This window comes from Mus musculus, chromosome 4, assembly GCF_000001635.26.
Source record: "Mus musculus strain C57BL/6J chromosome 4, GRCm38.p6 C57BL/6J".
In the NCBI taxonomy this organism is placed as follows: Eukaryota; Metazoa; Chordata; class Mammalia; order Rodentia; family Muridae; genus Mus; species Mus musculus.
The window spans coordinates 119,381,623-119,405,209 of NC_000070.6; the positions used below are offsets into that span (position 1 = coordinate 119,381,623).

At 44.8% G+C, this 23,587-nt stretch overlaps 1 protein-coding gene across 15 annotated transcripts in view; it reads right to left on the minus strand.

The window, feature by feature from the left end:
* Ccdc30 (coiled-coil domain containing 30) overlaps positions 1-23,587 on the minus strand; it is a 93,054-nt gene that overhangs the window by 59,155 nt on the left and 10,312 nt on the right. For 8 of the 15 annotated variants that reach the window (XR_001784210.2, XR_867894.3, XM_011240615.3 and 5 more), the window contains exons 2-5: positions 22,452-22,642; positions 19,378-19,528; positions 16,546-16,617; positions 11,920-12,035 (exon numbers count right to left, since the gene is read on the minus strand). Coding sequence is in view for 8 of the 15 variants with exons in the window: in XM_011240615.3 (XP_011238917.1) it covers positions 11,920-12,035; positions 16,546-16,617; positions 19,378-19,528; positions 22,452-22,642 (530 nt within the window). In the remaining 7 variants the exon portion in view is untranslated. Of the gene's footprint in view, positions 1-2,048; positions 2,775-11,919; positions 12,036-16,545; positions 16,618-19,377; positions 19,529-22,451; positions 22,643-23,587 lie in introns of those variants that run through there. The other 7 variants (NM_028506.1, NM_028857.1, NM_028698.1 and 4 more) reach the window with 3 other exon arrangements.

Below are 23,587 nucleotides of genomic sequence, written 5' to 3' on the forward strand. Positions count from 1 at the left end.
TTTATATATACATGCACCACATGGTTGCAGTGCCCTGGAGGCCAGAAGAGGGCATAAGATCGCCTGGAACCTGAATTACAGATGGTTGTGAACTGCTATGTGAATACTGGGAATTGAGCCTGGGTCTTCTACAAAAGGAGTGAGCACTGCGGAGCGTCTCTGCAGGCCCCAAGCTTCATTTCTTAGTTATCTTTTTCTGAGGCAAACCCCAAGAAATGTCTTTCAACAAGTTTTACCTTCTTTCTCAGGTTAGACCAAGTCTTCTCTCTTATAGTTCATTTTAATTATGGGCTGACTTCTTGTGGGTTTGGGTGTTTGCTATCTGGCAGTGAGCCAAAGGGGACAAGCATTAGAAAAGAGCTCCAGCATCCTGCTGCTTTAACCGAGTTACTATTTATAGTCCTCATGTTCAAGGTCCAGAACACAGGAATAGCAATCTCAAACTGATGAGGTAGAAAGGAGGCGGGATGCTGCTTAGAAAGCAGACACAAAGACTCAAAGGTGGGTTAGAATTCCTCCTGACAGCAGCTAGACAGAGCCCCGAGAGTTGTGTCAACTTATAGCATGGTCCAGGGATAGGAGCGAGGATATAGTTTTCCCTTAAAGCGTCATCTCCTTGCCACTACCAACATCTGTCCTAGTGAACACTTTTGCACGTCCATACAGACCCTCTGACGCATCCAACACTCAATGAAGCAGTTCCTCAGCCACGCGTGCACGCACCCGATGCTTTATTATAAAGCCGGAGAGACAGACACCTCAACTCTTAAAGCTAAGGACACCCTACATTTTTCTTGATTTTCTTACTATGAGAGCACCATTCCGCACAAGACACTGCCAATAGACATGTTAATGTGGATGGGGGAAAGGGGCCTCAACCCTAGAGAAAGAACCAAAGGCAACCAGGAATGCCGGGAGCAAGAGACAGTTTTCCCAGGGAAGAGCCACCACTGGTTATCAAATGCCAAGTGGGCAGCCCTGAAGATACACAAATGCTAGTAACATTATCCAGGCTGAGCAGGATGCAGTTATCTATCTATCCATCTATCTATCTATCTATCTATCTATCTATCTACCCATCTATATATCCATGTGTGTATATATTTATGAAACAACAATTTAAAAAGAGGCCATTAGAGCTGGGCATGGTGGCGCACGCCTTTAATCCCAGCACTCAGGAGGAAGAGGCAGGCAGATTTCTGAGTTCGAGGTCAGCCTGGTCTACAAAGTGAGTTCCAGGACAGCCAGGGCTATACAGAGAAACCCTGTCTCAAAAAAAAAAAAAAAAGAGGCCATGAATATGAAAGAAAGCCTAGCAGTGGAAAGGTTGTACATGGGAGGCAGAAGAAGAAAATGATATAATTAAAAAAAAATATGGCTGGGTATGGTGGCACACCTCCACAACTCAGGAGGCAGAGACAGAGGCAGGTGGATCGCTGAGTTGGAGGCCAGCCTGGTCTACAAAGTGAGTTTAGTCAGGGCTATATAGAAAATTCCTGTCTTAAAAACAAACAAACAAACAAAATGAAACAAAAAAATGTAAACAACTACAAACAAAGTAAAGTCATATATTTTAACTTTCATTTGCGAGAGAGTCTCACCAGGTATCTTTGGCTGTTTGATCTCACCATGCAGACCAAGCTGGCTTTTAACTTACAGAGATCTGCTTGCCTCTGATTCCCAAATGCCAGGATTAAAGATGTGTGCCATCACAAATGGCTATTTTAAAGATAGATTTAAAAAAATGTTTAAGATAGCTTCTTCAACTAGTATATTTGAAAACTGCAAAAACATTTTTTTGAAATGTATATTTTACAGCAACCTGATTCAACACAGCTTATTTTATATTTAAAAGATAATATATTTGAAGGCATTTGAATAAATTCTATAAACATGTGTTAAAATTTACCATAACTTACGGCACAGTGGATGCAGTTATGCATCTGGGCAATTTACACACTTCAAGTTTAAAGCTAGAAATGGGTGTGCATGATGTGGGGCAGTCGGGGCTATCGAGCTCCCTGGTGGCTAACGGGAGCTCGCCTCACCTGTCAGTCAGCAGCGATGGATTGAAGAGGAAAGCCAGTGGGGCTTGTTGCAGGTTGCCTCCTTCACAAGGGCCAGCTGCCAAGGACTTTGAGAAACAGTTAAACAGCTCAGAACGTGACACTGTCAGAGTTCTGTCTGGAAGGCAGAGCTCCCGAAACACTCTGAACTTACCTGTGCTTCCTGGGCACAGATTGACAGTCAGTCTCTCTGATGTCACCTCTCCCGGTCACAGATGGCTGAGGGCATCATAGAGGATGAAACAGCCCACTCACCAATGGGGAGCAGTTTCTGTACACATCACTGGGCATGCTATGACCTCGATAGGTCTCTCTATAAATTCCCTATATTTATAGGGAATTATCTGTAAGTCTCCACCAGAGTTGGAACTGTGGTGCAAAGTGAACTCTAGGGCCAGATAAGTCTGTATCAGACTCCTGGCTAACTCCTGCTTTGCTCAAATCCCCTAAAGCTCTCTATGCGGTGGGAATACTGGTGTCTGCTTTGAGGAAGTCTGCCCCAACGATCATGAGAGCTGCTCTTGCCATGGCTACTGTTATCCCTGACAAATAGCTCACATTTCTCCTTTTCCAAAAGAAAATGTTCCATGTTTCTATTCTGTGTCTGGGGGTATAGTTTGTGCATGCCACTACCTGTGGAGATCAGAGGAACTTGTGGAAATCGGTTCTCTCCTTCCACCCAGTGGGTCCTGAGGATCAAACCAGGTCTTTAGCTTGGTGGCAAGTGTTTTTACCTACTGAACCATCTCGCCCCCCCCCCCCCCAAATCTTAAAGCATTTTCTCCGAGAACACACACAGAGAGAGAGAGAAAGGAAGGGAGGGAGGGGGTGGGGGAGGGGGAGGGAAAGGGAGAGAGAGAGAGTAGAATACTTATTGATAAGCCAGATGGCACTAAGACATTACCACACGTCTAGATGTCTGATAAAAGGAAGAAGTTTTCTGTATTATTTTTCCTTTTAGAACCAAAGAATGGGGCTGGAGAGATGGCTCAGTGGTTAAGAGCACTGACTGTTCTTCCAGAGGTCCTGAGTTCAAATCCCAGCAACCGCATTACAGCTCACAACCATCTGTAATGGAATCTGATGCCCTCTTGTGGTGTGTCTGAAGTCAGCAACAGTGTACTCACATATACAAAATAAATAAATCTTAAAAAAAAAAAGAAAAGAACCAAAGAATGTTTTTATTTTCAAGGGAATTCTTCAGGGAGAGGCTGCTACAGGGCACCCAGAAGTGAAGGCTGCTGGGACTGGTGGAGAGGGGAAGCAGGAGCTTTGCCTCTGTGTAGCACTAAGGACCACAGCAACAGGGTTTTCGAGTTGCGGGGCTCTGTTGTCAGGCTGAGCCATGACACCATCCATGACTTTTACAGTTACGAATTTGTAGCCTGGTTTCCTGAGCCAGGTGAACAATTCCAGCCTTTTTAGGATTTCTGTTAGGAGTAATGGTAGTGCACAGCTATAATCCCAGCTTTCTGGAGATCCAGGCAGAAGGCTAGAAAATCTGGGGCCAGTTTAGGCTACACAGGGAGACTCTGTCACAAACAAATAAGCAAACAAACAGCTACATAATCGGACAAGACAAGAAAACTCCATGATTCATGCAAATCGCCAATAGTCGCTACAACATTGCAAATTCTCAAATATCAGCTTCCACCTGTATTAGACAGGGCTCTCCAGAGAGGGGGAGGGCGGTGAGGGAGGGAAAGACTCCCTTCCATTTTTGTTCCATTCATTCCCTCCATTAGACGAGGCCTACCTGGGAGGTGCTACCCTCTATCAGCAGATTCAGATGTTATCCTACTTTGCAGAGGTTCTCAGTCACACCTAGGAAAATGTGAAGCCCATTCAGGTTGACATAAAATAGACCTGGCATACCCCTTTACTTCCTTTGTCAGAAAATATAATAAGCAGTGGTCAGGAAAGGACAACTGCCCACCTGCAGGCTGAGCAGCCATGACAGACACGGAGGGCATTGAGCACCTATGACAGGCATGGAGGGCACTGAGCACCTATGACAGGCATGGAGGGCACTGAGTATCTATGACAGGCACAGAGGGCACCGGGTCAAGGTTGAGAAACAAACTCCTGGTTAACAGTTTCTCTGACCTGCTGACCACAGCATGCAGCTGACCAACCAGGTTCCTCTACTGAGAGTGATCCTGGGCTAATAGTCACTGACAGCTCATCACCTGGCTGCCAACCTCAGTTGTGCCACCACTGCCTGGCAGTCCAGCCTTTTCTTTTTTTTTTTTTAGGTTTTTCGAGACAGGGTTTCTCTGTGTAGCCCTGGCTGTCCTGGAACTCACTCAGTAGACCAGGCTGGCCTCGAACTCAGAAATCCACCTGCCTCTATCTCCCAAGTGCTAGGATTAAAGGTATATGACACCACTGCCTGGCAGTCCAGCCTTTTCTTTGTGAAAGAACTTTGAAGGGGGAAAAATATCCATGTTCAGTTATCACCCTTCTTCAGGAATTACCTTTAAAAGTTTATAACTCACATTAGCCATCATTCACCGATAACGTTTCCTAGTTTTAATAGGTCTATGTATTGAACGCATATAATCCTAGCACCCAGGAAACAGAGACAGGAGGTTAACTCGAGGCTAACCTGGTCTACCTAGTAAGCTTCAAGTCAGTCTGGGCTAGAGAGACCCTGCCTCCCTCCTCTCTACACAGCATATACTATTCTTTATATAGTTAGTAATATTTGTGAAATTATAGGCTATATCTGTTCTTTGCTCTAGGGAGAATAATTACTTGCAACAATCTTTATAAGCAGGTCCCAGCATGTGGGTGAAGTGTATTTTGTAACTGTATCAGTACATATTTGTTCCAAGTCCTGATGATGAGGAAAGGAAGCCTGGTTTACACCATGGTCTAAAGGATGATTGACCCGTAGCTATTCAAACCAAACTTGTGAGTACTCAAACAAGTACTCAATGCTGAGTACTAGGGAGACTGTGATGACGCTTGAGCATCTTTTACAGGAAGGCAAATACTGGGAGAGAAGGTCACATGACACTGGTCACATGACACTGGAGATTAGGCAGATTAGGCAGATATCACCAAGGCTCTTCTCCCATATCAAGAATTCCATGGTACAGAGGGCCATACAGGGGTGAAACACTGACAGCCACAGTTCAGGGTTTACCCGAACAAGAAGAGGTCTTCCTGCCCCTGGGTCCTGCCACAGGTTATGACTGTAGCAGAACTCCTGAATGGTGGAAACTCTCTCAGCTACAACAGAATCTTCGGCTTGTCTTGCCCTGGCTTCTCCTTAAGGGATGCTACACCCTGCATTGGATCTGAAGGCTCTACCTGCCTGTACCTGCTCTTCATAGATCCTTCCCCTGCGCTTCCTCAGTAACTGTTGGGATTTTGTGTTCATCTTCGGACCCTCCTCTTGACCAGCCTGCTTCCTGTGGAGGTTGCCATCATGGTCGCCACCACGGACAAGAGGAAATGATCATATCAGAATCACTTTGGGGCTGCAGAGATGGCTCGTAGTTAAGAGCACCGGCTGCTTTGCAGAAGACAAGAGTTCAGCTCCCTGTCCTCACAGTGGCTCCCAACCATTAGTAACTTCAGTCCCCTGCAGGGATCCAGTGCCCTTTAGTGACCTCTGTGAGCACCAAATACTTATGTGGTGCACAGGACATACACGTAGACAAAATACACATACACAAAAGTAAACACACAAAAATAAATACATCTAAAAGAAATGACATTCAAGCATTTCAACCATTAGCACGCAGCAGAAGCCTCAAGGAAAATATCTTTGTCTTGGGAGACAACTTAAGAGTAGCCACACTTCTCCCGTGGCCTGATGAATTTATTCAACACTTCACTGTCACACAAAAGAACTGAGAAAATAGGGCAGAAAGATTAGATTAAAAATATCATACCCCTCCCAGGCATCATATAGAAAAGGCAAGTCTGGATAAAATTATTTTTTTCTACATTGTCAGAGGGAAAGGTCATAGAAGAAGGGACTTTGCAAGAGAGGTATACTCTGCTTTGGCTTATGTTGTATATGAAAAAAATTAACATACACACACTTCTGGGGCTGGAGAGGTGGCTCAGTGGTTAAGAGCACCCACTGCTCTTGCCGAGAACCTGAGTTCCATTTCCAGCACTCATATCATGACTCACACTGCCTGCAACTCCAGCTTCAGAGGGTCCAACACCTCTGGCTCTGTGGGGACCAGTATGCATGTGAGCATCCTACACACAGACAAATGCACATAATTAAAAACAAGTCTTAAAAAAAAACCCCACAGTGTTTCACGTGTAAAATACCTTATTTCAAATAAAAATATTAACCTGTCAGCTATCTACAGTCTTCTTTCTTCTTGTTGGTTTGTTTGTGTAGCCACTGATTCATTCACTAAACACACAATCGTCAAGTGCAAAATACGCATTGATATTGCCTGGATTGCTGGGATAGAGCAGGCACTGCTATAACTCTCGTTACAGAGAAGGAAACCAAGGAGCAGAAAGCTATGTGTTCAGGGTCACACATAAGTGATAGAGCTAGGATTTGAACTCAGGCCACCCGAGGATGCTCTTGGTGTTTGGTTCATATCATTTCTGCATTATAGTAGCCCTGTGGTCCTATCCTAGCACAATAGCATGGTGGAAGAGGACAGCCAAGCAAGGAGAGCCGACACACTGAAAAGGGTCAGCTTCGTGGTGGAGCTGTGCCCTGTGGGTGGACACAGTCAGGGGATACCGTTTGTTAGAACCCATGCCCTATACTTCCAAGACGGTTTACTATGAACATGTGTTAGCTGGGTGTGGTGTAGCCTCAGTACCAGGGAGAGGAAGCAAGAGAAACTAAGGGGAGGGAATGGGTGTGGATTGGATCAACATACACGATCACACATACGACATCTTCAGGCAATAAAAGCAATAAGAGAATAAAACACAGAAGAGAAAAAGACTCAGCAAAGGCAGTGAATTTTTATAAACACATGAAGTTCAAATGGAGGGGATTTTTAATGATTTGGTGATTCTTATTGTAGGTGCATTGGTGTTTTGCCTGCATCCATGTGTGTGTGAGGCTGTCAGATCCCCTGAAACTGGAGTTACAGACAGTTGTGAGCTGCCCTATGGGTGCTGGGAATCGAAACCAGGTCCTCTGCAAGAGTAGCCAGTGTTCTTAACCACTGAGCCATCTCTTTAGCTCCAGGAGGTAACTTTTAGAAAATGGAATTGTTAGAGGAGAAAAAGTCTGTCTGAAATGAGTAAAATACCTTGGATAATATAGAAAAAATCATCTTGAAGACCAAACAATAGAAATGATCATACTGGAGAAACATACTGGGCAAAAAACAAACAGAATCTTGGATATGACACCAGGGGACCCAAGCAAGATCCAGGCAGATCTCTGATGTGGGACAACATTTTTTTTTTTTTTTTTAAAGCAGAGACAATAGCTGAAACTCTACCACATGCCGTGAAAACTGCCAGCACACAGGAATAAAAACTTTATGGTCTTCCAAGCAAACACTTTGTGGTCAGTTGTTATCCTTGCCTGCTTTCTGCTGCTGTGACTAAACATGGAGCAAAATCAACAAGGGGAGGAAAGGATCCATTTGGCTTACAGGACACAGTCCATCACTGAAGGGCAAAAAGGCAGGAACTCAAGCATGAACCTGGAAGCAGGAACTGGAGCAGAGGTCACACCGGAATGCTACTCAATGGCTGTGCCCAGCTGGCTGTGCCTGGCTAGCTCAGTTTTCTTTCTCATACATGCAGGACCACCTGCCGTGTGGAACTGCCCACAGTAGGCTGGGCCCTCCCACATCAATCACTAATTAAGAAAATGCCACCACAGACTTGCCTACAGACCCACAGACCTCTTCAGCTGAGGGCTCTGCTTCTCATGAGGCGACCTCAGTTTGTTGTGTCAAGTTGACAAAACCCAATCAGCACAGGTTTTTTTTTTTTTTTTTTTTTGGTTTTCCGAGACAGGGTTTCTCTGTATAGCCCTGGCTGTCCTGGAACTCACTTTGTAGACCACGCTGGCCTCGAACTCAGAAATCTGCCTGCCTCTGCCTCCCAAGTGCTGGGACGAAAGGCGTGCGCCACCACTGCCCAGCTCAGCACAGGTTTTATTTGTCCAAATGTTTATAGCTGTTATATTATTTATGACATTCATATTTTATGAGCATAAGTTGTCCTATGTTTCTTGTTTCCTTTTAGAATACTTTTTAAAGTTAAATAAGTGTAAGATGTGTGCATTGCTAGATACAAACCATGGCTGAGAAGACTAAAAATGCATCCGGGAAACCATCTCCATAGTTTTGAGGAGTCAATATTGTTTTTTATTAAAGATTTATTTATTTATTTATTATATGTTGGTACACTGTAGCTGTCTTCAGACACCCCAGAAGAGGGCATCCAATCTCATTACAGATGGTTGTGAGCCACCATGTGGTTTCTGGGATTTGAACTCAGGACCTCCGGAAGAGCAGTCAGTGCTCTTAACCACTGAGCCATCTCTCCAGCCCCAGGAGTCAATATTGTTAAAATGAAAGTTTCCCTAAGCTGATGTGAACAGTGCATGCCACGTCATCTAAACCCTCACAGGTGTTTCTGTCAAAACTAAATGTAGTAATGGTAGAGACCTGGAATAACCCATACAACATAGAAAAACCTTCACAAAGTAAGAACTGTGGTGCTTTCTAACCTGAAATTTATAATAAAATCACAGCATGTAACTGTTCTAAAAATAGACACATGGATGAGTGGGGCAAAGAGTTCAGCAAAAGACTCAAACAACTGATTTTTTCCTTTTTTATTTTAAATGCTATGTGTATAGGTGTTTTGCTTGTGTGCAGGGCTGCACACCATGTGCCTGCAGTGCCTGAAGGAGCCACAAGAGGGCATCAGATTCCCCTGGAAATGGACTTAGAGCCAGCTGTGAGCAGCCATGTGGATGTTAGGAACTGAACCCAGGTTTTCTGGAAGAGCAGCCGGTGTTCTTAATTGCTGAGCCAACTCTTCAGCACCCCATACAATTGATGTTTGAGGAAAGTGTCAATGTAATTCAAGAAAGATTAGTTGTTTTCACCAACTGCTTCTAGGGAAACTAGATGCACTTTAGGAAATGAACAAGACTCAACCCTTCCATCACCGTATAAACAAAATATTATCTTTAGTAAATCATAAACCAAAATGTGTAAACTAGAACTATGAGACACTTACTAGAAAGGACAAGAATCAATTTGTGGCCACAGAGCAGAGAAAATAAAGAGGCCATATTGGATTCCATCACAAAGTTCTTCTACTCTTCATAAAGCCCTGGTAAGAGAACAATGAGTCAGAGAGTTGACTGCACTATACTGAAGAACAGAGTTCGGATCCCAGTGCCCTTATAATGAGCTAGAAGTTCCACACACCCCTGTAATCTCAGCTCTGAGGGGTCAGAGACAGAGGCATCACAGAGGCTCGGGCCTTTCAGCCCAGCCAAGAAAACAGCTGCTCTAAGCTCAGGGAGAGACCCTGCCTCAAAGGAATCAGAGAGAGTGACAGAGAAGACATGTGGCCTCCTTCTGGTCTCTACGTTTGCGTAGTCACATACATCTGGCAGGCAAATGTGTGCATACATTCACACAAACATACATGCATTAAATAAGTACATTAAATAAATAAATATCTTATAAGAAAATGGGGACTAGCTTATTGGCTGAGGGTACTTGTCCAAGGCTACACAGAAAAACCTTGTCGTGAAGAACCAAAATCAAAAGCCAAAAACCAAAACCAAAACCAAAACCAAAACCAAAACCAAACCAAACCAAAAAACCTTCAAAAAGTAACTTAGGGAGGAACGGGTTATTTTGCCTATACTTCCAGTAACACGGAGGGAAGTCAGAGTAAGAACTAAAGGCAGGAACCTGGAGGCAGGAGCTGATGCAGAAGCCATGGAGGACTGCTGCTTACTGGCACTCTGCCTGCTTGCTCATAGCACCCAGGATCACCAGTCCAGGATTGGCATTGCCTACAGTGCTAGGTTCCAGACCCAGGTCAAGTAATTGAGGTATGTATTTAACACACCAAAAGGAGACCTGGCCTCCAGGTTCTCCCAGCATCCCTCAGTTCCTACCTATTACCAGATATGGCTGGCATATTCTGCCCTCTACCCAGAACTTACCAGCCTAGGGGCTGGACCTCCCCTCTCCCTGAAGGTCCTCTCGATATAATCCAGACATTTTGGTTCCCCTCCTCGGTCTCTCCCTCCCCATGGTGACTTCCCTGGTTCATTCCCTAGGACCAGTAAACTTGCCTGGAGCTTGCTTCTCAAAGAACCTGCCTTTATATGCTTTAATCTGGCTTGATTGACTCAAATTGACTCATTTCCCCAGCAGAGAATAACTTATCACCAGTAAACTGGCCATTCCACATCAATCATCAATCAGGCAAATGTAGCACAGGCTTGCCCACAGGTGAGGGAGGGCATTTGCCCCATTGAGGTTCCATCTTCTGTTGCAAGATATTTGATCACATTGTGAACCCTGAGATTGTGCTAATTACTGGAAAAACCTGTTTTTAGTTGTGGTGTGGTTCAGCCATAGGTCAAGAGGCAGAGCAAGCAACCAGTTGACAGGAAGTGAACATAGGAATATTAAGAAAAAAAACCACAGAGCATAAGAGGGAGTCAGGACTGATAGACACACAGGAAGTAGAAGGGAGGGGCATTAAGTTTGAAGAAGGTTTTTTTGAAGGAGGGGCATTCGAAGTGGGATGCCAGCTGAAGAGGAAGGTCAGCTGGGTGCTTTCTTGCCTCTCTGAGCTAGCAGGCTTTCACCCCTGCATCTGGCTCCTGAGTGTTCACTAGTAAAATCTAAGGACTGAGATTTTGTTTAAAAAAAAAAAAAACAAAAAAAAAAACAATCTTCCAAAATGACTCTAGGTTGACATGCAACAAGACAGCACGGGAGGCAAAGCACAGTTCTAGTCTCATCAATGTAACAATTCCTTTTCTGTGGTCTTAGTAAGAACTATCCCAATGCATGCTTGTTAATCATTAAAACAAAGTTTCTTGAGCACTTAACACTGTATGTGACACTAGAAAAATGGCTTTGAAACAAATAGAATCTGAAGCTGAAGAAACACTACATACGAAAGTAAGTATGTATTAAAAGTGGATAAACTGCCAAGAAGAAATGGTTTTAAAAGAATATAATTGTGCCAGGTGTGGTGGTGCAGGCCTTTAATCCCAGCACTCTGGACGCAGAGGCAGGTGGATTTCTGAGTTCGAGGCCAGTCTGGTCTACAAAGTGAGTTCCAGTGAGTTCCAGGACAGCCAGGGCTATACAGAGAAACCCTGTCTCGAAAAAAAAAACAATATATATATTTATATCACAAAAATTTTACAAAATAACTCTATGCTGTTACCAAAATTCTCCATTTAGGGACTGGAGAGATGGCTCAGCAGCTAAGAACACTTGCCGCTCTGCCAGAGGCTCTGCATTCAGTTGCCAGCACCCACGTGGCAGTTTATAATGACATTTTCTTCTGACCTCCTTGGGCCTACATGCACCTGGTGCATACATATACATGCAGGCAAAACATCCTTACACATAAAAAAAAAAAAAAAACCAGCAGCAAAAATAAACAAATCCCACAAGTATACAACAGCAACAATGTTGCTGTTCAGGGCAAGTCCTGAAAGTTAACACTGGCAGGTGTGTCCAGGTTAAAGCTCATCACCTCTGTATCCTGACATGCAACAATTGTCAGAATCAGTTCTCAAGGACCAACTTAGACAATGGGTAGCCATGGGGCTCACACTGCTGGTTGCTATTGGATACGCAACAACTAAGTTCCAGGACTAAAGCACACTAACCATTTCTCCAAGCACCTTTTTCTCCGAGTCAAGTGATCGAACCCGGTTTCTTAATGCCAGAATTTCCTCGTCCAGCCTCTGGTTATGCTCCCTTGCTCTCTGTAGGTCAGTTGTACCTAAAGAGAGAAGAAGGCAAGTTATTCCTCTGGGCCAATTTGACTTTGGGAGGCACTGGCTCCAAGGGCTCATGAGTGCCATTTTCTTCTGCTATGTGGCTTGCTGCACAGGACAGCCACCAAGAGAGTGTTCTACTCACCTATAACAGAATAGAGTTACAGAATAGAGGCTTTGTATTTCTCACACAAGCCTAATGAGCTTTTTGAGTATAAAGTTTCCAACAATACAGGTTCTTCTAGAAACATGAAATTTTCTTTATTTTGTGTGTACGTGTGTGTGTGTGTGTGTGTGTGTGTGTGTGTGTGTGTGTGTGTACTGGCTAGTTTTGTGTGTCAACTTGGCACAAACTGGAGTTATCACAGAGAAAAGAGCCTACCTTGAGGAAATGCTCCCATGAGATCCAGCTGTAAGACATTTTCTCAATTAGTGATCAAGGGTGGGAGGGCCCCTTGTGGGTGGTGCCATCCCTGGGCAAGCTGAGCAAGCCAGGGGAAGCACGCCAGTAAGGAACATCCCTCCATGGCCTCTGTATCAGCTCCTGCCTCCTGACCTGCTTGAGTTCCAGTCCTGACTTCCTTTGGTAATGAACAACAATGTGGACATGTAAGCTGAATAAACTCTTTCCTCCCTAGCTTGCTTCTTGGTCATGATGTTTTGAGCAGGAATACCCTGACTAGGACAATGTGTGTGTGTGAGTGTGTGTGTGTGTATGTGTGCAATAAGTGTGATCTGTGAGTGTGTATGTGTGTGTGCATGCACGTCAGAGGACAACTTGCTGGGGTAAGTTTTCCCCTTCCACAGTTTATGTCCTGGGAACTGAACTCAGGTCATCAGGCTTGGTGGCATTTAACCCACTGAGCCATCTCGATGTCCTAGGAGCTGAAATTTGAAAACTGCTGTGCCTAACTTTAATGACAGAAAGTTTTCTGTAGCCCTGTCTTTTAGGTACTTCAGACGTGTCTAGACTCTCCACGGAGGAGTCTTACTAACAGCTTTGAGGAGCTCACTAAGCAATCACTACCCAGTCCGTCGTCGGTGAGTGGATTCAATCTGACCACCCACGAAGCTGTTTTGTATTGCTATGTTCATTGGGGAAACTTGAGAATACCTGACTCTGGTATACAGTAATGCTTGTCACTTAAATTTTCTTAACTTTTTGGAAGTGTTTATATAAAGCCTGTTTGTTAGAATTCCCTTGTGAAGCTGCCTGACTCTGGAACTTTCTTCATAGATTTCTAATGACAGATCCAGCATCAGTTTTGCCTCTGCCTCCTGAGTGTTTGCTTGTTTAGTGTGTGTGTGTGTGCACGTGCGCGCACATATGTGCACAAGCATGTGTGTGTACATGTCAGTGCAAGAGTGCATGTACCACAGCACAAGTGCAAGGCAGGAGACAGCTCTTTAAGAGTCATTTGTCCCCTCCTACCTTATTCTGAGGCAGGGTCTCTGCTTGTCTCTGCTACTATACTGTGCACGTAATGTTCCACAAGCCTCCTGACAACTTCCCTGCCTCTGTCCTCTGTCCCTCCACCTGCCTCCTGCCTCCTCCTGCCTCCTCCTGCCTCCAGCCTCCTCCTGACTCCTGCCTCCTCCTGCCTCCTCCTGACTCCACCTGCCTCCTCCTGCCTCCTGCTTCCACCTGCCTCCTGCCTCCTACCTCCACCTGCCTCCTGCTGCCTCCTGCCTCCAGCCTCCTCCTGCCTCCTGCCTCCTCCTGCCTCCAGCCTCCTCCTGCCTCCACCTGCCTCCTGCCTCCTCCTGCCTCCTCCTGCCTCCACCTGCCTCCTCCTGCCTCCACCTGCCTCCTGCCTCCTCCTGCCTCCACCTGCCTCCTCCTGCCTCCACCTGCCTCCTCCTGCCTCCTCCTGCCTCCTCCTGCCTCCTCCTGCCTCCACCTGCCTCCTCCTGCCTCCACCTGCCTCCTCCTGCCTCCACCTGCCTCCTGCCTCCTCCTGCCTCCTCCTGCCTCCTGCCTCCACCTGCCTCCTCCTGCCTCCTGCCTCCTCCTGCCTCCACCTGCCTCCTACCTCCACCTGCCTCCTCCTGCCTCCTCCTGCCTCCACCTGCCTCCACCTGCCTCCTCCTGCCTCCTGCCTCCTGCCTCTTGCTTCCTCCTGCCTCCTGCCTGTTGAGATTACAGATGAGCACCACAGCACCTTGCTTTTTAACTTTTACTTGGATTTTTGTGGCAAGCACTTTATCTGCTTGCTGAGCCATCTCCTTGGTCCCTTTTTTTTTTTTTCCCCTCTTCCTTTTTGAGACAGGGTTATTATGTAGCTCTGGCTGGGCTAGGCTGGCCTTGAACTCACAAAGACCTACTTGACTCTGTCTCTTGAGTGCTTGGATCAAAGGTATACGCCACCACCCTTAACTGGGTCTTTTTTTTTTTTTTTTTCCCCAGAGCTGAGGACTGAACCCAGGGCCTTGTGCAAGCTCTCCACCACTGAGCTAAACCCCTAACCTCCCTTAACTGGGTCTTAACTCTTATTTTAATAGTTCCATACTTCTGCTGGTTCACACTTCATTCGCTTTTCTTATTCTGAATTTTTAGGTTGCTTTATACTTTACTTGATTTCTAGGGTAAACATGAAGTACCACCAGAGTCCCTCAAGCCATTGATTTAGCCTTCAAGCCACAGACTAGCCCTTGAGCCACAAATGTGGATGCTAATTAAGGTCGAAGTCCACTATGACCAGATGGCCTCTGGGCTCCACACAATATGGGACACTCCCTTCTTTAGCGGCTTTTCTCTTTTTCCTCCAACCTAGTCTGAAGAATTCTAAGCCCTCATACTCACTTCTAACTGGGGAATGTCACATAGCCTCAATTAGTTTATAAGGATCAATTAATTTCCTTTCTCCTGACAAAACCTGTCAACCAGCACCCACGATTCCTGAAATGCTTCCCCATGCTAATGAGAAATTCCAGGTACCCTAAGCCCTCAGCCAATGAGTGGCCTTTGCCCATCCTGGATGTCTCTACCTTCAGTCCCCCAAAACTTATAAGTAAAGTTGATCTGTCAACTGACTGTGGGTCCTGGTGTGGTTTATTCACCATGGGTACCCACATGGCTTCTGAACCCCCTGTTCAATGTCTCTGCTCCCACTGCCCTTGTGGACTGGATTGGCCTATGATCCATAAGAGAGGGGAGACCCACACACAAATATTACTAATGTCATGTTTCCATCTTTGTCAATTCACAATATTTCCTGTTATCTCTTGTGACATTTTTCTGATGCCAGAGGCTTATATGGAAGCATCTTCTCAACTTTCTAAATGTTTGGGAACATTTTAAAGTATATTCTTGTCTCTGACTTCTAGTTTAATCCTGTGTGTTGGAGATGGGACTTGTCTGATTCTAGTTAACAGCTTGGTTTGACTCCCTTGGAGGCTCTGCCTTGGCAAGTGCTTCATGAGTGTGTGTGTTCTAGTGTTTCCCCAAATGCCAGCCAGGTCTTCTGTAGTCTTACTGATCATTCTAGTTACCTGATCTGTGGGTCACCATAAGCAGTTTTGAGTTTATAATCATATGCCTATATTTCAAAAGGAATAAAAAATAGCTAATTTTAGAATTACTTAAAACTAATAAAATCATGCTATGAATTATTTTGTTGTGACCATTGAAATACTTAAATCTCTTTTTTTTTTTTTTTTTTTCCGAGACAGGGTTTCTCTGTGTAGCCCTGGCTGTCCTGGAACTCACTTTGTAGACCCGGCGGGCCACGAACTCAGAAATCCACCTGCCTCTGCCTCCCGAGTGCTAGGATTAAAGGCATGCACCACCACGCCCGGCTGAAATACTTAAATCTTGCAACTGCTGGTAGTATCATCAAATAAACATGACAGTGTCAGATCAACTCATTCAACACCATTTCAAGGCTATCGGCTTCCCAGTGAGCACACACAACGTGTTGCTGAATGGATTGCAAGGGTCTTCACTTCAGTGCCTTAGCACAGTCTTGGTCCTGGTGACAGGTTTTGGAATTGGACATTTAAGGATTCACACATCAGCTGTGATGGTTTTTTTGTGGTTAATGGTAACTTAGTTACTCTTCCCATGACTCAGAGTCCTTATCTATGAAATAGGGATGAAATTATCCCCTACCTGATTTGTTGGGCAGATTAAAGGTAACCATGAAAAGTTCCTGGCAGAGCAGTGGCTGCTCTGTAAGCAGTGAGTGACGTCTGTGGCAAGGGCAAGTGTGGCAGTGGCTGTAGAGGTGGTACTTGTGATTTTCATTATTGGCGATGTTTTAAAGACTTTATTATTTTGTTTATGTGTGGGTGTCTGTGTCCATGCATGCAAGCATCCACAGAGGCCGGAAGAGGGTGTTGGATCCCCAGGAGCGCGAATTGCCCAATGTGGGGGCTACAACCAAGCTCGGGTCCTCTGCACAGACCTTAAGTGTTAACCATGGAGCCCGTCTCCAGCTTCCAACTCATATTTTACACTATATATGTTCTTGTATGGTTTATTATTAATTATTACTATATATGCTATTGACTTACCACTTTCTTTCAATTTCATCAGATTATCTTTCAGTTTTTCTATTTCCAGTCGGGCATTCTCAAGTGCATCACCTAAAAGAAAAAAGAAAGAAAACATATGTACAAAAAGTAAATGAAGGGCTGGAGAAATGGCTCAGTGGTTAAGAGCACAGGAGAGGACTCAGTGTTCCTCTAGAGGGCTCAGGTTCAGTTCCCGCAGCCCACATGGCAGCGAATTGTCTGTAAGCCCTGTCTGAGGGGATCTGACACCCTTTCTGGCCTCCTCGAGCTTTGTGCACTTGGGGCACACAGACATACATTGTAGCAGGATTTTCCCTGTTCAATTAATTTAAATATTAATATAACAAGAAGCCTGTGATTGGACAGGAGAAAGGGAGGCGGAGCTAAGAGTTGCAGAGGCAGGGAGTGACATAGGAGGAGTAGGAAAAAGATAGAGGACGAACAGGAAACAGGACGATTCAGATTCCGAGTGGCTTTACATAGCCACAGGTAGATGTAATATCATATAGGGATAGAAGAATTGTGGTAACTTATCTAATCTAGGTGGGCAGCTTGTATCATTATCAATTGGCTCTGAAATGATTGTGTGGCATCTTGTGAATTGAGAATTTATTGATATATAAATCTGACTGTTTAATTATAAGCTTCTAGAGTTTTGATTTTACAGGGTAACTGGGAATTATGACAGCTAACCTCGAGGTGGGCGGTCATTGCATGAGGCTGGCATGGCAACGACCTGCCAAAGGAACTTAGCAAGTCAGGTGGAGACATCTCGGGAGCTCCGGGTCAGACAGTCTGCCAAGATGAGAACACCCCACTGGAGCCATATGGCCCACCAGTGTCTGGCATATTGTGGGAACGTTACGTTCTTTTTAAATATTTCCTGCAACAATACATCATGCAAATATTTATACATAAAAATAAATACTCCCCCCTCCCCCAACAAAAGCAAATGAGCTGGGCATTATGGTACAGCCCCTTAATCCCAGTATCAGGCAGATCTCTAGTTTAGGCCAGCCTACACAGAAGGACCTTGTCTCAAAACAACAACAACAACAACAACAACAAAGAAAGAAAGAAAATTAGAGAAGAGAAGAGAAGAGAAAAGAAAAAAGAAAAAAAAAGAAGCAAATGGCCCATATAATGATCAAATTTCATACTTTTTAATTCTCTTTGAAGGGTCTCTACAGAAACACAGCCTATCTGGAAGCTTTCCTGAATTCCTTTCTAGTGTTCCTACCATATCCCACGTTTACTCCTAGACCTCTGATCTCAAACTTGCCATTTCCCAAGCATTCTCTATAAGACTACATGCTCCCACACGGCAGCTCAAAACTCTGGTTTTTGTAAGCACATTTTGTAAGATTCGTGCAAGAAAACTGTTCAATGACCCATTTCCCAGAATGAATCCCCACAGTTAATGGCACATGACTGCATTTTGGAAGACCAAAGGATGTAAATACCCACGTGGTCAGTGTGAGAATTTTAATAGCAGGCCCAAGTGGAAACAGCACAAACGCACATCAGCACAAATGGCTCACTGCAGCATCGGTGGGATGTGATCGAGGCAGGAGACTGTTACACAAAATGGTGTGAGACTAAGCAGGAGAGCAAACTGAAGGAATGGAGATGGCAGGCGAGACGGCCCAGAGGACAGACTAGCCTGTCTACAGCTGGAGTCCAGTGGTGGTGGTGACCGACTGGGTGGAAGCAAACTTTTCAATTCTGTCACGTTGTCCTTTGTGTGTGCTTCGGTGTATCGCCCACAATCGAAAGCATACATGAAATAAAATTTTAATGTGATTTTCTTTTAATTTTTTTATTGTTTATTTTGTGTTCAATGGTACTTGTCTGCATGTCTGTCTGTGTGCAGGTGTCAGAAGCTCTGGAACTAGAGCTACAGACAGGTGTGAGCTGCCATGTGGTTGCTGGGAATTGAACTCAGGACCTCTGAAAGAACAGCCAGTGCTCTTAACCACCAGGCCACCTCTCCAGCCCTTAATGTGATTTTAAAGTTTGGTTTTTTTTTTCCATTTTTTTTGAGACAGGGTCTCTCTGTATAGCCCTGGCTGTCCTGGAACTCACCATGTAAACCAGGCTGGCCTCGAACTCACCATGTAGACCAGGCTGGCCTCGAACTCACCATGTAGACCAGGCTGGCCTCGAACTCAGAGATTTACCTGTTCCTGCTTCTAGTCTCATAGAAATGCCACTTGCCTCTGTTCTGGGACTCACGACCTGCACCACCATGCCCAGCCATTTAAAATTTTTTAAAATTTTGTTTTAACGATGAGGAGTTGGAAAGATGGCTGAGGATCAGTGGGTTAAGAGCTCTGGCTGCTCTTCCAGAAGACCCAAGTTCAATTTCTAGCACCCACACAGCAGCTCACTACTGTCTGTATGTAACTCTGGTTTCAAGAGATCAGATATTCTCCTCTGGCACCAGGCACACACATCATACACAGACATATAGGCAAGCAACCCACCCATGCACATAAAATAAAAATAAAATAAAGCAAACTTTTAAATGAGTGGTAATTCATGAGGTCAAAACTCAGAAATGGTATTCCAGGTCGAGTGGTGGTTAGTTCTGGTGAGGAAGACGGGTGTAAAAGGAACAAATGGGTGTCCTGGGTGCCAGGACTTCTAGTGGGAGTGGCACACAGTCCTGGATTGTACACTTGGGGCTGGCCAGGCAATCCTGTATTTCTTGAAGACTTGGGGACACAGCAGCAACAAGTCTTTTACATGTTCACTTTTGAGTCATTTCCCCTTGGCATATCCTCTCAGATCACCCCACAGCCGGAATGGTAGTCTGAAGTCACAGCTCACCTAACGTTCTCTGTTCTCTCTCCTCCCGTGGCTCCCGGGCTCCCCTGTGGATCTCCTCCAGCGAGGCCTCCAGCTTCTGTGCTATGCACTCCACATCCCTCAGGAGGCAGTCCTGAGGCGCTGCAGCTCTACTCTGGTCTTCATCCTGATGCTGACAGGAAACTACAGTTAGCAATACACCAACAGCAAGTATGCTCAGGATACGAGGCTCCCATCCACATCTCAAAAAACAACAGAGAAAGGCAGCAAACAGCATTTCCATCCATGTGGGTGTCTCTGATGATTGCTGCATTTCCACCCATGTGCGTGTCTCTGACACGCAAAGTTGAACCAAACAGAATTGTGGGCACTTGAGGAGGGTTTTTACTTGTAAAAACAATTTCACATGGTGCCACCCAACACACTACGATTAGGTTTATGTGATCACAAAAAACAAATGTAAACACACTTGAGTGTCATCTGACAAAAGAGGGACAGTCCTCTAGTGTGTATTGTCACCCCCAATACGTATTGTGCATCAAATAGTTTGCAGGATGCTTTCCTTGGATCACTACCCCGAAGTCTGGGTACTCTTTTAAAGAAGAGCTACTTGTAATATTGTAATCATGGATAAGAGTGTGGGTAGTGTGCACAGCCATGCAAGTGCTTAGAAGAGGCCAGAGGAGTCCATTGGAGTTGGAGTTAGAGGGGGTTGTGAGCCACCCATTGTGGATGCTGGGAACTGAACTCGGGACCTCTGCAAGAATAGAACATGCTCTTAACCACAGAGCTATCTCTCTACATGCTCCCCAAGTCCCCCAAAGTATATGTACTCGTTTGGTTTGGTTTGGTTTGGTTTGGTTTGGTTTGGTTTAGTTCGGTTTGCTTTGGTTCTGTGGCAGGTCTGGAACTCATGGAGATCCCACAGCCTCTTCGTCTCGGATTAAAGTCAATAATGTCTGTCCCCGCAGGATTCTTTTCACTATGGGGGGATGAAACCCAGCACATTTTGCATATTCAGGGCAAGCACTTGTCCACTGAGCTACATGCCCAGGCTTCAGTGATTTTATTTTACTTTTTAGGAGATGTAACACACATTGTTGTAAATTTTGATCCATTTGATAAAGACTACCTTTATGTGACCTTTTCTCTTTCCCAACTTATTATAATGTTTGTAATATTTTAATGTATAATTTGATCCATCTTATATTATGAATCTATATATATATATATATATATTTAGTTTTATTTTATGTGTATAGGTGTTTTGCCTGCATATATGTATGGTCATCACATGCATGCAGCGCCCCCAGAGGCCAGAAGAGGGGAGTGAAACTCCTGGAACTGGAGTTACAGGTGGTTGTGAGCCACCATGGGGGTGCTGGGAACTGAACACAGGTCCTTTGGAAGAACAGCCAGTACTCTTAACTACTGAGCCATCTCTCCAGCCCTGGAACAAAGATATCTGAATATATTCAGACAGAAACTGAATAAAAGCTGACTTATAGTTAGCTACAATAATTAGGTAAAGGGATCTAATTTTTACTTGACTAAGGTATTTATTTATTTATTTTTTTAGGCTGCTGCCCAGGCTCCTGGTAATTCTGATGTTCTCTTTGCAAAGGCTGCCAGATTTTCTCATATTTCACCTTAACAAAATCAAGAAACAGAAGCAGGATCCTGCCTTCTGTGCAAGCATAATCAGATCCTCAGCACCTACATTAAAACCAGGCCTGGCAGTGGGCACAGGCCACCCCTGCAGCACACTGACCAGTTGCCTAACCAAGTCAATGAGCTCCAGGTTCAGTGAGAGACCCTGCCTCAAAAGGTGGAGAGGAAGGAAGACACCAACACTGATCTCTGGCCTCTACACGCACACAAACCTGTCCATATGTGTGCAACACACACACACACACATGTTGCCTGATTTTAAAAATAATTATGCAATAGAGGGATACAATAATTTCAGCTTATTCTACTTCTCACCAACACACACTTGCACACCATATGGTTTAATTGTAAAATGCTCCCCTATCCACCCCAACCCCCCATGCTCAGGTATCTGAAAACCTGCTCCCCAGCTTAGGTGCTGTCATGAGAGGCTTTAGAACCTTTGGGGCATGGCCAATAGTAAACAGACTGAGAAGACATAGCTGCTCATATCTAGTTCTTTGCTTCCTGGTCCACCAAGATGTGCTGCCCCACCCCCACCCCTGCTCCTCTGCTGCAGATGGTACTTCTCTGAGCCTTCCTTCTGGGATGGATAATACCCACTGAAGTCAGGAGCATGAGTCCCGGAATCAAGGGCGTGTCTATGTCTCAGTAAATCAATTATAGAATGCTGAGACCTTCAGGACAGCCCTTAAGGCTGTGGGAATGAACCCTGAAAACATGAGTTCAAAAATATATAATTTCTCAACTGTGCAAAATATAAGGATGTAATATGAATTGTATGTGGAGCTTCACAAATTTTAAGGAACAGAGGCAGCTGTACTTTGAGCCAGCTTGTCAGAAGGATTTAGGTCCGGGTATGGTCAGAATGGTAATTTCAGAGTGAATGGGGTCCCATTCAGCTATCTTATTGTCTCTGCTGTGCTTGCAGTCTTTTTCTAAGAATCAAGGGGCTGGGGTCAAGGGATGCTGATTCATGGGATAATTAAAAGGGAACTGGGGGTAATGACTGAATTGATATGTAAAATAAAAGACTGGGCTTTTTTGGTTTGCAAGCTATCTGGAGAATTTTTAGAATAGCAGGAGAAAGTAGTCTTGAGCTCAATGGAACATACAGAAAGCAGTCTGGAAAGCTCTCTGGAGCAGAACATAGGACACCGGCTTGTAACCCACAATTTGACTTCCAGTCTTTTGTTTCACCACTCTCAAATAGCCCTTCTCTCAAAAGCCCTCTCCTATCCAAGGCTGGTCACTGGCATGTTCAAATGCTTACAGCTGGCAGAGGAAGGCCATCCAAATACAAAGCCTTATTCTGAAGCATGTAAATGCGCTTCCTGATACTTATGTGAATGGCTGACTAGATGAATGATGAGGTCTCAGGAGGCCTGCTTTTTCACTAAGTCATCTAGTTAATTCTAGAATACCTGGGGAAATTCTTTTTGTAGGCTGCTGTTTGGATCTCTTCGAGACTCCAGCGTAGAGTCCACAAGTCCCAGGGCCTCTGCCAGCGTCCTCCTCTCTCCCAGTGAGCATGCAGTCTGTTTCCTGGGGCTGCTCAGAGCTAGTCTGAACAAGCCTTCTTGACACATTTGGTTGGCTTCCCTTGTTTGGGCTTCTGTTGGGAAGAAATAACAGAAAAGTATAAAAATAATTGTAGGCAAATAACTATTGTTGTATAAAACACCAAGAAAATTTCTACTTGGAGCTTAATAATTAATAAAAAATAACGTTGACATTCTCCTCCTCTCCCCATCCCTTCAGGGTGTTTGGAAACTTTCAGGAACAATAACATAAGAGTGGTGGACATGGTAGCACATGCCAACCCCAGCATTTGAGGAGTAGAGGCAGCAGAATCATGAGTTTGAGACTAGGCAGGGTTACATAGTGAGAACATGTTTTAAAAGAGGAGGAGGGCTGGAGAGATGGCTCAGTGGTTAAGAGCACTGACTGCTCTTCCAGAGGTCCTGAGTTCAATTCCCAGCACCCACATAGTGGCTCACAGCCATCTGTAATGGGGATCTGATGCCCCCTTCTCGTGTGTCTGAAGATAGCAACAGTGTATTCAAACAAACAAACAAAAAAACAAAACAAAACAAAAAAAACAACCCAGAAGGAAACTGGGCTGGTGAGATAGCTCAATGCTGCTCATCCAGAGGCCCCGAGTTCTGTTTTCCAGCAATGATGGTGATGTCACTCCTAAGCAACCAGAAAGAACCATTGTGTCTGTTGCCATGGCAACCGCCATACATTCACCTGCCCACCCTCACCTATGCTGGTTTCTGTTAAACACTATGTCACAACTCTGTCAGACTTAGTATCTAGGATACCACCATGTTATCACCCAATAATGCCTTTAATGGGCTACACCTTACCTATCAGACTAGGAATAACTGGGCATAGTGGCATACCTGTGTAGTGCTAGCATGTCAGAGAGTGAGAGAGAATAGGAGTTCAAGGTCCACTTCAGCTACAAAATAAGCTTGAGGCCATCTACGGCTACATAAAACTCTTCCTTAAGAAACAAAAACAAGCGCAGGCAGTGCACAGCAGTATGTGCAGT